General features: G+C 44.8%; 1 protein-coding gene across 6 annotated transcripts in view; it reads right to left on the reverse strand.

Moving 5' to 3' along the window:
- Positions 1-49: 49 nt before the first annotated feature.
- The window catches only part of Pdzd2 (PDZ domain containing 2), a 181648-nt gene continuing 169819 nt past the window's right edge, over positions 50-11878 (reverse strand). For all 6 annotated transcript variants that reach the window (XM_035440616.1, XM_035440615.1, XM_035440614.1 and 3 more), the window contains 5 exons: positions 11671-11788; positions 9640-9741; positions 8813-9083; positions 6392-6526; positions 50-2643 (listed from right to left, as the gene is read on the reverse strand). In XM_035440616.1, coding sequence (XP_035296507.1) covers positions 2480-2643; positions 6392-6526; positions 8813-9083; positions 9640-9741; positions 11671-11788 — 790 coding nt within the window. In that variant the 3' untranslated portion in view covers positions 50-2479. The remainder of the gene's footprint in view (positions 2644-6391; positions 6527-8812; positions 9084-9639; positions 9742-11670; positions 11789-11878) is intronic.

Raw genomic sequence — 11878 nt, forward strand, 5'->3', positions numbered from 1 at the left:
CACATTTTTAAAACCTGGCATTACTAATTACATAATAACGAGGCAAAAACAAGTAGTAAGCAGTGTTTATTTTTTGAAAATTACTTAAAAAATTGTTTACAGAGATGTGGATTTACATAACTTGGCGACAACATTTTTAAATGTACAGGCCATTTCATATTATTGCACTTACTCTTCAATATATAAGGCATTTTATTTTATATAAATAATGTATAATATACAACAGGTGTGGTGCCAATTAAGTCAACCTTACAATGCAATATGTGTGGGAGGGTGGAAATGAAACCCAACTACTTGAGCTGTCATGGTATTTTCTTACAACTACGATTTATATGTCATGACACATTTTTACCCTCATAGCTTACTGTGAATGACTGACCACTTTAAAAGAAAAAAAAAAGGTTAGAACAATACCATTAGTGTTCACTGCAGAAAGTATGGGGGTTTATTAGACTAATTAGCAGTACTCATCATGCCTTTAACACTGAAGACAAATACCTTTCTAGCTCAGGGTCGAAGATTGGTTAACATTTGCTTCGTCCCTTTACATCCCTACTGTTAGCCAGGAAGACTTTCTGGAAGGCCGAGTCCACATGTCTGGTGACTTAACATTGTGCGGTAAGCCACAGGCTCTCCATGTATTTAGCTAACAGCTTTGGAAACAGAAAGAGAAAGTCCTATTCTGTCACAGAGGACTTTTCTTATTGATAGGCATGACTGTAAAGGAGTGGAGCAAAAAAAAAAAAAATTTCGTGCTGACTTCAAATTATCATTCAAGTAAGAAAACAGAAACTGACCCCAGAGACTTAACAATTTAGCATGCACCTTGCACTGACATCTTATAGTATCCTACTTGTAACTGTAATGAAAAGTAGATGCTAAATCAGGCTTTTCTAGCTAACTCCTGGACTGCAGTTTTCTTTGTGTAACCTGCTGAAAATGAGCCAGTTATTTTGTGCCCATCTGAGGACCATCTTTGGGTTTACTCTACAGATGGCCAGCAGGGATGGGCTCAGGAAAAATGATGTACAAAAGGCAACAGCTCAAGCACCTCACTGATGTTTTCCCTAGACCCAGATGTGGGTTAAAGAAACAAAATCGTTGCATCATGCATGTGGGATTGACAAATGCAGTTTCCACCTAAACCCTCAAGACCCAGCACTGGGTCGCACCACCTGAGGATTGGGTGCAAACACCATGTAGTCCTTTTCCTTGAGAGTGACTCACCCTGTCTTTCCATTTTCCTCCTTGTTTGGTAAATGAAGCTGGTGAGGCTTTGGGATTTAAGAAGAAAAGGGTCAGTGCAAAGGGCGAAAAGCCAGCTTTGTGAGGAGGAAGGCTCCGGAGAGGCTCATCAAGGCAGCCTGAGAAGTTTCATAAGCAACTTAAGTCGGAATGGTCTGTGGAACCCCAGTTTTGACAAAGGGAAGAATTTACAAAACAGTAAGAACCAAATTAGCAAAAAGAAGAGTAGGATTACAAACTATGCTGCTTTTGGTCTGGTGGGGAAAAGGGAAAAAAAAGGGAAATACCATTGATGCTTAGAAGCAGCTCCTCAGTTTGGACCACAGAATGCCTACGTTTGCAAGTTGAAGTATTTAACGCCCAAAACTGCCTTGAAGTTGGTAGCGGTGCATGCGTGTGGGAACAGAAACACACTGACAAGTTTGCCTGCTCGTGTGCTGACCAGTCTTGAATTCAAACATATATGCAAGTTTGAAAACTAGATGCAAGGTGCTTTCAGGCTAGAACCTCCTCCTCCCAAGCAGGGAAGCTCACAGCCGTTTATTGCAATTCACCAGAACTGTCACTCTATAACAGCCTTACGACTTACGCTCTCAGAAACAGAAAATGAGCACAACTTCCTAGTCCACATCATACATTACGTTCATTAAAAAATAGCACTTTTTAAAATTGTCATCTTTTTCACTGTTGCATAATTCCTGAGCTCTGCCTAACAATTAGGTCATAAATTCATTTTCTTTAAGTCTCCCTTTTTTTTTTTAAATTTTCAGGGTAACATACATAGATCCATAGCTCTGCCTTCCACTGCATGTACATATCTAAAAGCACTGTGTCACTTACTTACAAAATTAGATAAATCTACATACATACATACATCATTTTAGCTGGGGCATTTGTGTTACCCTTCTGGTCCCTACTCACCAGGACTGATGCTGGGAGAGGTGGCAAGAGGGATGAAAGGATGTAGCCAGGTGTTCCAGAAGAGGAGCAGGTCAGTTCTTGACCTTACTGCAAATGTAGGGGAGTGGCAGGCACAGAACCAAGTGACACTCCCCAGCGTTGGTGGTCTAGGTAGGAGGTTTCCAGAGTTCAGGCTTCATGTGAAAGTACAATTGTGGATACCTGTCCAAGCTGTTGGTTGATTCTAGAACCCATCGTTAAAAGAAGTCCCTCTGATTTGCCAGAAGTACATCTGGGGTGGGGGGTGGGGGGTGGGGGAGACTGTTGTTAAAACTCAGGAATTCCTGTGCTTTCTAATCACTAACTGCACAGGCCCTTCTGGAACAGACTTCATAATATTCCAGGCGTCAAAGTGCACCAGCCCAACCAAAGGTTTCCCATTAATAGCAAGGATTTCATCGCCAGCTTCTATTGTTCCAGCTTGTTCAGCTGCACCACCTGCCAGAACAAGTGCAGAATCAACTGTTAACACCTGCATTCTTTAAAAAAGGCAACTAAGAATTCAAATGGGAAGTAGGATGTTCCTGTAGTCTCAGGAGGGAACTATTTTCTTTTCTTTTGTGTCTCACTGTAAGTTAAATACAAGATAATTGTAAAGTAGTCCCCATATGAGCAAGCCCACTACTCACAAAGGGAAGACAATGCATTTATTCAAATGGATTATCCAGACTAAAGAATCAAAACCACTTTTTTTTTTTTTTCCTACCAGACCACTGCCATTATGGGTCACATGGCCAGGGAAGGGCCTGACTTAGAGGGTCCTGCCCTTCTCCAGTGCATCCCCACCGGCTGCTGTTGATGATTAACTACGTGAAAAAAACAGATTTACCAACTGGCCAAGAAAGGTTACAAATTGGTGTGATACTGAAGGACTCATGATATTGCACAAATCCTTAGTCCAAAAGACTTGATTTTGTTCTTCCCGAGGGTGTCTAACCTTTAAGAAAGTAGTTGTGCCAGGCAGTGTGCCTTTAATCCCAGCACTCAGGAGGCAGAGGCAGGCAGATCTCTATGAGTCCGAGGCCTGCCTGATCTACAGAGTGAGTTGTAGGACAGGCTACAGAGAATCTCTGTCTTGGAAACAAAACAAAAAAGTAGTCGTTCATAAGCATCTTGAGACACAGAAAGGATAAGGATGCAATTCTGCCTGATTTGGATAGAGTAGCATTTACCAGCCAGCATGTGATAAGACTAAGTGGGTCTTCCCACTCAAATATGAGTCATTTACAGCCTCTACGATACTGGCATAAAGTCTTGTGTACTCAATCAGTAAAATCACTTTAAATTAAAAGCAACAAACTAGTAATGCAGAGTTGGTGAAAGGAGACCAAAAACTAGAGAACCAACACCCAACAAGTTCACGGTTAGTCTGCATCATGCTCTGAGCACCAGTGGTTACCTGCTTACCAAGTTGTGGGGACTATGGCCATAGCTTAACTGATGGCCTGCCTCCCTACAAAACTTTCCACATTTCTCTATTTCAACTTTATGTAAGTTAGAGCACACTTACGGACTTTCAGAAGACAAACTTACATTTGTCCTCCACTGCCTCCCTACTGTGAACTCTGAGGAAGAAATGTCACCATTGAAAAAGAACCTCTGAAGAGAGTAAACATTGACTTTCTTAGAAACCTCAGCTCCAAAGACTGGGCAGATGTACATTTCTGAAAGCCATTTTAGGTCCTTGGGGCTGGCAAGATGGCTCAGTGGGTAAAGGTGACACACTGATAAAGTTGTGCTTTCACCTGCATGAGCATGCCCCTCCCTCCCCACAAGTTATTACAAAAAGGTGCTGGAGAGATGGGTCAGAAGTTAGAGTTCTGCTATTGCTCATCCAGAGGCCCTAAGTTCAGACTCAAGTTTACTTCCTGGCATCTGTGTCTGGTGGCTTCAGAGGTTCCAACATCAATTGGCCTCTGTACTTATATATGCTGCGCACACACCAAAAACTGAAGATACAGCCCAGGAGAGAAAGGACTAGAGACAAATGCCCATCTGTCGGGCTGGCAAGGTTCTCTGGGAGATGGCCAAAGGTATATTTTATTCCCATTCTACACACTGTTCACTGCTTGGTCTGCACCTGGGATGATGGAAATCCAGGAGGTGGGTATATATAACACTGTCTCACTTTGTTTTAAGGTACAGACAATGTAATCATCAATTTCAGGTCACTGTTTGGTTATTTGCTTTCTGGGGGAAACTTCAGAAGGCGGGAAAGCCAGAGATGGTTTTAAAGATGGTCCAAGACCAAGGTGTCAGCAGATGTGGTCTTTAATGACTGTGCTAGCCTGCCGTTAGTTTCTAATTGGCTCTCAGTATGAGTTTGCAGATGGCCTCACACACCTAAGAGCGAGTGGTTCCTTGTGAGTACTCTTACAGTTGACTGGCTTCATGCTTCCCTGTTCATTCTCTGTTCTACCTGTCAGTTCAATGAGTGGATGAGTATGGGAGTTTCCTCTAGCCTAGTACTGCTAGTACTGTGTAGTACATGTAACAGCTAACTCCATTCATGCCTGTTTTCTGCTTGCATGCAGAGCCATAAACAGAGACAGCCTGTCTTGGATGCTATTGTGAACTATCAAACAAGCTGTCTTGCTTTTAGTTCACTGTCAGGGTACAAGCCCCAGTCTTTCCCAGCACTAGATGCCTACATCCGCAGCCCGCAGAACCAGGAGGTCAGCAGCTCACCACCAGGCGCTTTGTACATGTCTGCTTTTCATGGGAAATTGATTTTGTTTTGTTTGCAGGCAGGATCTTGCTATGTAGTCCTGGCTGGCCTGGAACTCCCTGTATATAGTCCAGGCTGACCTCAGACTTGCCGCAGCTCCCTCTGCCTTCAGTGCTGGAACTGCAGGTGTGAGCTACTATGCCCAACTGGAGATGTTTTGCAACTGTTCTAAGATGAGAGGCATTCATCGTTCACATGTATTTGGTGGAAACTGAGAACAGAACTAGAACAAAACGTGACAGGTTCAGGGTTAGGAACAGGGTTCGTCTTGGTGTGGGAAGGTGGGTCTCTCAGAGATGGTCTTGTGACCAAGGTCTGTACCTGCTGAGAAATTCTAGAAAGGAACAGCCCAACAAGTTGGGCCAGCATCCCCTGCTTATTTTTGTCCTGGGCTTCTGGGGAGGGGGTGCACAAGCTGGGATTTTGGCCTTCTGCCTCTCCTCCCTATTTTTATTTTTTTTGAGACAGTGTTTCTCTGTGTAGTCTTGGCTATCAGATTCACAGGTATGTGTCACCACCACCCAGCAACCTATTTATTTTTTTTTAAAGCATATCTTATATTGATACTATGTGTCTGGAGTGGGGAGAGTTTTCAGAGTAGCTATGTAATTATTGAAGGAGATCACACATTCAGAAACTGGGATCAGATCAGATCAAGGAGGCAGAGGCAGGTGGATCTCTATGAGTTCTAGGCCAGCCAAGGGCTACATAGAAAGATCCCATCTGTCTGGAAAAAACAAAAAAACCCAAAAGCAGACCCATTCACCAAACCAATCTTAAAGTTAGAACAACCAATCTCGTGAATTGATCTGTTACTTGTATCTTCTAACTATAAATGAGTTTCTGGTCTATTTGTAAGTATTTATGTGCTGATGTCAGTCATACATTTATATAATTTCTGATTGTTTAGGGTGAAAGCAAGTGTGAGGGGCAGAACTTTAGATTTCCAGAACCTACATAAGAGCTGGGAATCAACTGTAAGCCCAGCACGATAAAGGCAGATCTCAGGTGGCAAGCACAGGGCTTGCTCAGAGACCCTGTCTCAGTAAATTGAGTGGAGAGCAATCAAGAGAGATACTTGCTGTCAGTGTTGGGCTTTCACATGTGTACACACAAACATGCATATCCATACGCATACCATACACGTGTGCAAAACACCAAAGCAGATTTCCTCCCAGCCCAAACAATTTCCCAAGATTATAAAATGAAAATTTCAAGTTCATGAAGAAACCTTTCAACACTGTTTGCCTCTTTCTTTCCTTGCAGTCCAGCATTTGAAATCACTGGAAATCCTGGTTGGTGTTCAGTGCCCTTCCTGGTGGTACCTATCTGGGCCCTAGGAGTTTTAGTACACACAGAACACAACCCAACGTCACAGAGCAGCGAAAGCACTGCAGACTCCGGAAACCGTTCAGTTCCCATATAGAAGGGATGGGTTTCCACGGACATATACTTTACCTTTGTACACCCTTTTAATTACCAGGGGCCCATCTCCAGACACGGACGATTTTCCTCCGTCCAGACTCAGTCCCAGCCCTGCCGAGGTTTTCAGCACTTCAACACACAGAGCGTCGTGAGCAGCACCGTTCCTCCCTGCGGCAAGGATGTTTGTTATGAGAAAAACGACAGGCTGCTCAACATGTTACCTGTCTGATGCCCCCAAACGCATTGCCTCTGGCACCGTGGACTCTGGTCACCCCTGAGTCTTGTCTGCTGGAAACTAGTTTACAATCTGATCCCAGCATCAGGGTTGACCTCTCGAGAGGGAGCTCCCTGCCTGGCTGTGGCCTGTGGGACTCACATCTCCCTGCTTTCTGTGTGTTCCTGCAAGGGCAGAGAGTGCTTCCTCTTCCCAGGCAGAGATGCCCAGGGGACACACTGCTCTTGTCAAGCCTCACATTCTGGAGGCACACATCCTGGTGAGGATGGAAGTCACACTCAGTGAATCAATTCGATTTCCTGCCAACCTTGGCTGCCATAGCAACAGAATGTCACCATCTGCTATTGAAAGCAGAGGCATTGAAGTGCCCGGCTCAGGAGAGACTGTCATAATTGATGGGGAAGCTCCCTGGACCCGGGTGGGGCTTCCTTCCTTGCCCTGTGCCCTTTGTGCTTCTATGAGAGGAAACCTAGCATCCCTGGGGCATGGTTGCCTCCCTCACACTGGCGTCCTTCATTGGCATCTCGCTCTTGTGGTGGGGAGAAGTGTTTCCATGGTGATATCAGCTCTATGGCTTGTTTGGAAAGGCCAGGCTGGGGACTGAATAGGAATTGTACACTTGCCTTTTAGTTCCCTTAAGCCTGTACTCCAGAGTGGAAGGGAAAGGTGTACTTAACTGCTTGGAAGGCAGGAGAGGGACAATGAATGAATGAAACATAATCCTTAGGATTACAGTTGAACCAACCTCACTGCCAGTTCCTTATTGCAGTTCAAAGCCAATCCAAATGGTCTGAAAAACATTTGCTAATCCTGGGAGTGGGGTGTGTGTGTGTGTGTGTGTGTGTGTGTGTGTGTGTGTGTGAGAGAGAGAGAGAGAGAGAGAGAGAGAGAGAGAGAGAATGAATTTTCAAGAGGGCCTTTCTGTGTAGTCCTAGTTGTCCTGGAATTTCCTCTGCAGACCAGGCTGGCCTGGCCTCGAACTCAGAGATCTACCCTACCTCTGCCTCCTGAATACTGGGATTAAAGGCATGTGCCACCATGAGTGCTATAATTTTTAATGGGTGACTTGTTGTTAAAAGGGAAAGGAGGTTTTCACAATGGTCACCAACTTGGTTTCTCTCCTGGAATTGCCTGGTAGCATTGTAGATGTACCCATACTTGGTCCCTACTCCCCAGAATTTTTGTTTTAGTTAATAGGGGAATTTCTGGTCATTAGGGTGCCTCCACTGTCCAGATAGGCCGCATCATATAGATGCCTGTCAGTCTGGCACGAGGTAACTGCAGAGTGTGGGAGGTTGTAATGAAATATGAAATAGCAGTGAGTGGAAGCAAGCCCTCAAGGTGCTGCAGCTTCAGAATACTACAGTCTGGTTCGGGCTGGATGCACCTGAGTGCCCCAGGAATCTTGCATTTAAGCCACAGGGGACAGTCATCTGTAAGTGAGCCCGTGTGTGTCACATTCTGGAAGCTATCAGGATTGAGCACTCAGGGTTTCTTTGGACAAGCAGAATTCCCACTGAATACACCAAGCGATTCAGACGGTGCCTGACGGGACAGAGGTGAGCAAGGCCATGGTTCTGAGGAGTGTAGGTGACTGCACAGGGCAGGACTACTGAGGATACCATGCTCTGCAGAGGCATCTAGTCAAAAGAGCTTCTGTGTATTTAACAGAATCAAACTCAAAGCATCTCCAGCAAAGCCTTTATGGATAGTTCAGGCCACATCTAAGTCAAACTGAGCAGAGGCATTTGACCACCCTTGACTGTAAGGACAGATGCTAAGAGGAAACCAAGGCCCACCTACCTTGAACTACTTGTGCTCTAGACTGACAGTGGGACAGGATGCTGAGGGAGTTTGTAGGCTTATCTGAAGGCCAGGGAGCCTGGGCTTAGAACAGAACTAGTAGTAGTGTTCACGGTAAAGGGGAATCTCTTCTGAGCCCCTCCTAAGCTCTTGGTCCATAGGGCTGTGTGTCTATTTTCTAACACAGAAACCTGCTTATCCCTTCATCTCCTTATATGCCACGAAAAACAGGATACAGTGCCAACTGGTATTTCTTAGGGATATACCTTGTTCAGAAATCTCTCCAACACTGAATCCCTGTTACAAGAGCTGTGTTTTTCATTAGCCTATTTTATCTTGCTGGTTCAGTCTAGTCCTTATACAGTCTGCTTTATCAGCTGCTCTCATACCCTGCTCACCATCAGTGGAGGACTTACCAGCCCCAGGCTCCAGTGGCAGGGTCTTTCTGGAGAGTGGACCCTTTCCATTGGCAGAGGGAGGCTCCTGCCTGAGGGAGGGCCTGGGCTGATCATTCCCTTTCTTGATGATCATGAGGGCATGCTTATGTAGCTGTGCCTGGTGCAGAACCTTCGCCACCTCACTGTGGGCTAAGCCAGCTAAGGAAGTGCCATTGATGGAGAGAAGGAAATCCCCTCGGCTCATAGTCCCTTCCTGAGACGCCACGCCCTGAGAAAACACCCTGTGGACCTAGGACAGAAAGGAAAATAACAAATTCATTCACAACCCTGGTAACTGATAGAGAGTAGCTGCAAATCCACAGGCAAGGAGCTTTTTCATGCCAAGAAGTCCTCACTCATCAGTGGGCAGGGTGGAATTACAAATCTCTGCAGCAGCATCTACCCATATTTCCATTTTTGTTACTCATGTCCATAGGGTAACATGAATAGAGACAGATAAGACTTGGGCTTGCCCAGTAAAAATGGCCTCCAGATCACCAAGTGATTTTCTAGAATATTACTATTGAGAGCACTTGACTCTCATTTCTTTTCTAGTGCTTAAACACAAATTACTACAATATAATTATGCTGACATACTGCATTGGCCTATACATCACGTTAGCTACGTGTAAAAACACCGATCTTTGACAATGGAAACACTACATACTATTCTCCCATGCTTGCATTTCCATGTTGCTAAAAGGCATCCAAACTCAGTGATCTCACATTGGAATTTGCTGTGTCCTGATCCATTTCTGCTGCTTACAGAGGAACACCCCAAGAACCTTGTAGCATGACCTGCTTACCATGACTGACTTTGGCTCCACGTCTGCCCCTCCTGCCACGCTGAATCCCAGACCTGAGCCTTCCTTTTTATTCAAGACTATGAAGCAAGTGTCTTCTTTATTCTGGAGGAGAAAAATAAGACAGTTTATTACATATTCCTTGTACCCAGAGTGAGAAACTCTTGATCTAAGTCTCATGGAGGTGCTTGCCATGGACCCCTAGTAGTTCTCCATTTAACCCAGAAATGGCAGAGGAGCCAGCTCAGCCTTCTTATATCTGTCCCAGATGGACTCATGTGCAAGGGTTTGAAGATCCACCCTGTAGCTATGGAACCTGGGAAACATGAAGGAAGATTGCTGCCTTCCCAGATTTGACAACAATACACTACTCTGTTGCACAGGAACCTCTTTATGACATACTTCTCTAAGCCTACTGATTTTATATAGTATTATTTGGAGATAGGGTCAATGTAGCCCAGGCTGGCCTCAAAACTTGGTATGTTCCCCAAAGTGATCTTTACTTCTGATCTTTTTTGAAAATTGGAAATAGATTTTTGAAAATGAGACTGTCTTGCTTCAAACATCAGTCAAAAGATATCTTGAGACAGATTACATAGAAGTGGGCTAAGTATTCTGAAATTTGACTCCACCCCATTTTAGACATGGTTCATTAACATTTTAAAGCTCTACACTGCTTGTTTTTTCATGAAGTTACCATCAAGGGGTTCAACATGTTCTCAAGCACCCCAATACAAGAGAAAGCTAACAACCTTTGAGGAGGGGGCCAAAAGGGAGCAGAAAACCACCGTGGGTTCAGCTGACAGGAAATCCGATAGACCAGTTGGTAAGTCATGAAGACTTGGGCATCTTCCACCACCCAGACCAGACAGAAAGTAAGTTGACCCTGGCCCCTAGGCTTTCTAAGCAAACTCAGAAGCTTAGTGAATGAACAAACACACACTGCCCAGCTTCTGGAAGGTATCGTGATGCTGGGATATGAACACACTTCACTGTCTGTTCGGGGACAGCATGTTTTACAATGGGCATGCTGTCATCAAAAGTTTCATTATTTAAATTAACGTTTGCAGGGTTATTTGGGGAAACAAGTATATGAACAGCTGATGGTCAGGGCAGATTTTGCCTGAGAAACTTGGGACAACATGGGAAGCTAGGTAAACAGTGCACTCCCTCCAAAGTGTGGCTGTGTGGTAGCCAGAAAAGCAGGATGGGGGTGTGGCATCTCTCATTTTTCATGGTTCACCAGAAGGCCACAGTCTTTGTGTAGTTCTGGTTGGTTGTTCAGGGTTAAGTCCTTATTTCTCACTAATGGACTAGGGTTGTGTAGGATGTTGATTAGGAAGAACTGGGAAGAGGTAGCATGGGGACTCCCCTTACTACCTTTGTAACTCTTTTTTATAACCCTAAAAGCTTTCCCAATGGAAGCAGGCAAGTTTAAGTAAATTGGGAGGTGTACAGTTCTGGTTGTAGCACCTGCACACCATACTCTGGGAAAGGCAGGGAACTGCCACCGGCACAGAGACAGCAGGGTAAGGCGAGCTCTGCACTCGCAGATGTCATTAGTAAAACAGGATGCTATCAGTCATTCCTATTTGCCTTTTTCTCTACAAACATTAATTTGTCGAGGTTCAATTTCTTACTACCCTGAGAAGTGTTCTAGATGCTTCTTTTTTGTTACTATTCACTGTCACACATGGTTCATTTAAATTCTGTATCACATAAACTTCAGGGCACAAGTGGGGCTCTAACAGTGTGAGCCTTTTACCAGCAGGTGGCTCCCCTTTCTAGTTTATGTCCACACTGAAAAGGACAGAGCTACAGGGTCATTCAACGTTTCCTCTACAAACTCCGTCCAGGGGTAGAGAGGCTGGTGAGCAGCTGCTGCAGGGGACTAAACATTTCCCATCACAGCAAAGTCCAGCCCCTCAAGCCAGTGGCAGTACCTGAGGCAACAGAGTTGAGCCCGGCACCTGCCCCAGTGCACCAGCGATGCAGCCCTGCTGCTTCATCCCTGGGTTTTGTGTATTCACTCACCTCTGATTGTGCCTTCGCTTCCTGCATGAGAGTGAAGATGGTAGATTTGGACCCCACTAGTGATAAAACGGTTTGTAATTTCTGCTGGTCCCCCGCTGAGGCAAGGAGTTGATTCAAACTAAGTGAAAAGTGCATTTGAAGAAAGTTAAAAGACAACCTCTCTATTTCCTAAGGACTAATCTGGAAAGTCTTCCTGCCATGTTGTGGA

The sequence above is a fragment of the Cricetulus griseus genome, chromosome 2 (genome assembly GCF_003668045.3).
Source record: "Cricetulus griseus strain 17A/GY chromosome 2, alternate assembly CriGri-PICRH-1.0, whole genome shotgun sequence".
Taxonomy (NCBI): Eukaryota; Metazoa; Chordata; class Mammalia; order Rodentia; family Cricetidae; genus Cricetulus; species Cricetulus griseus.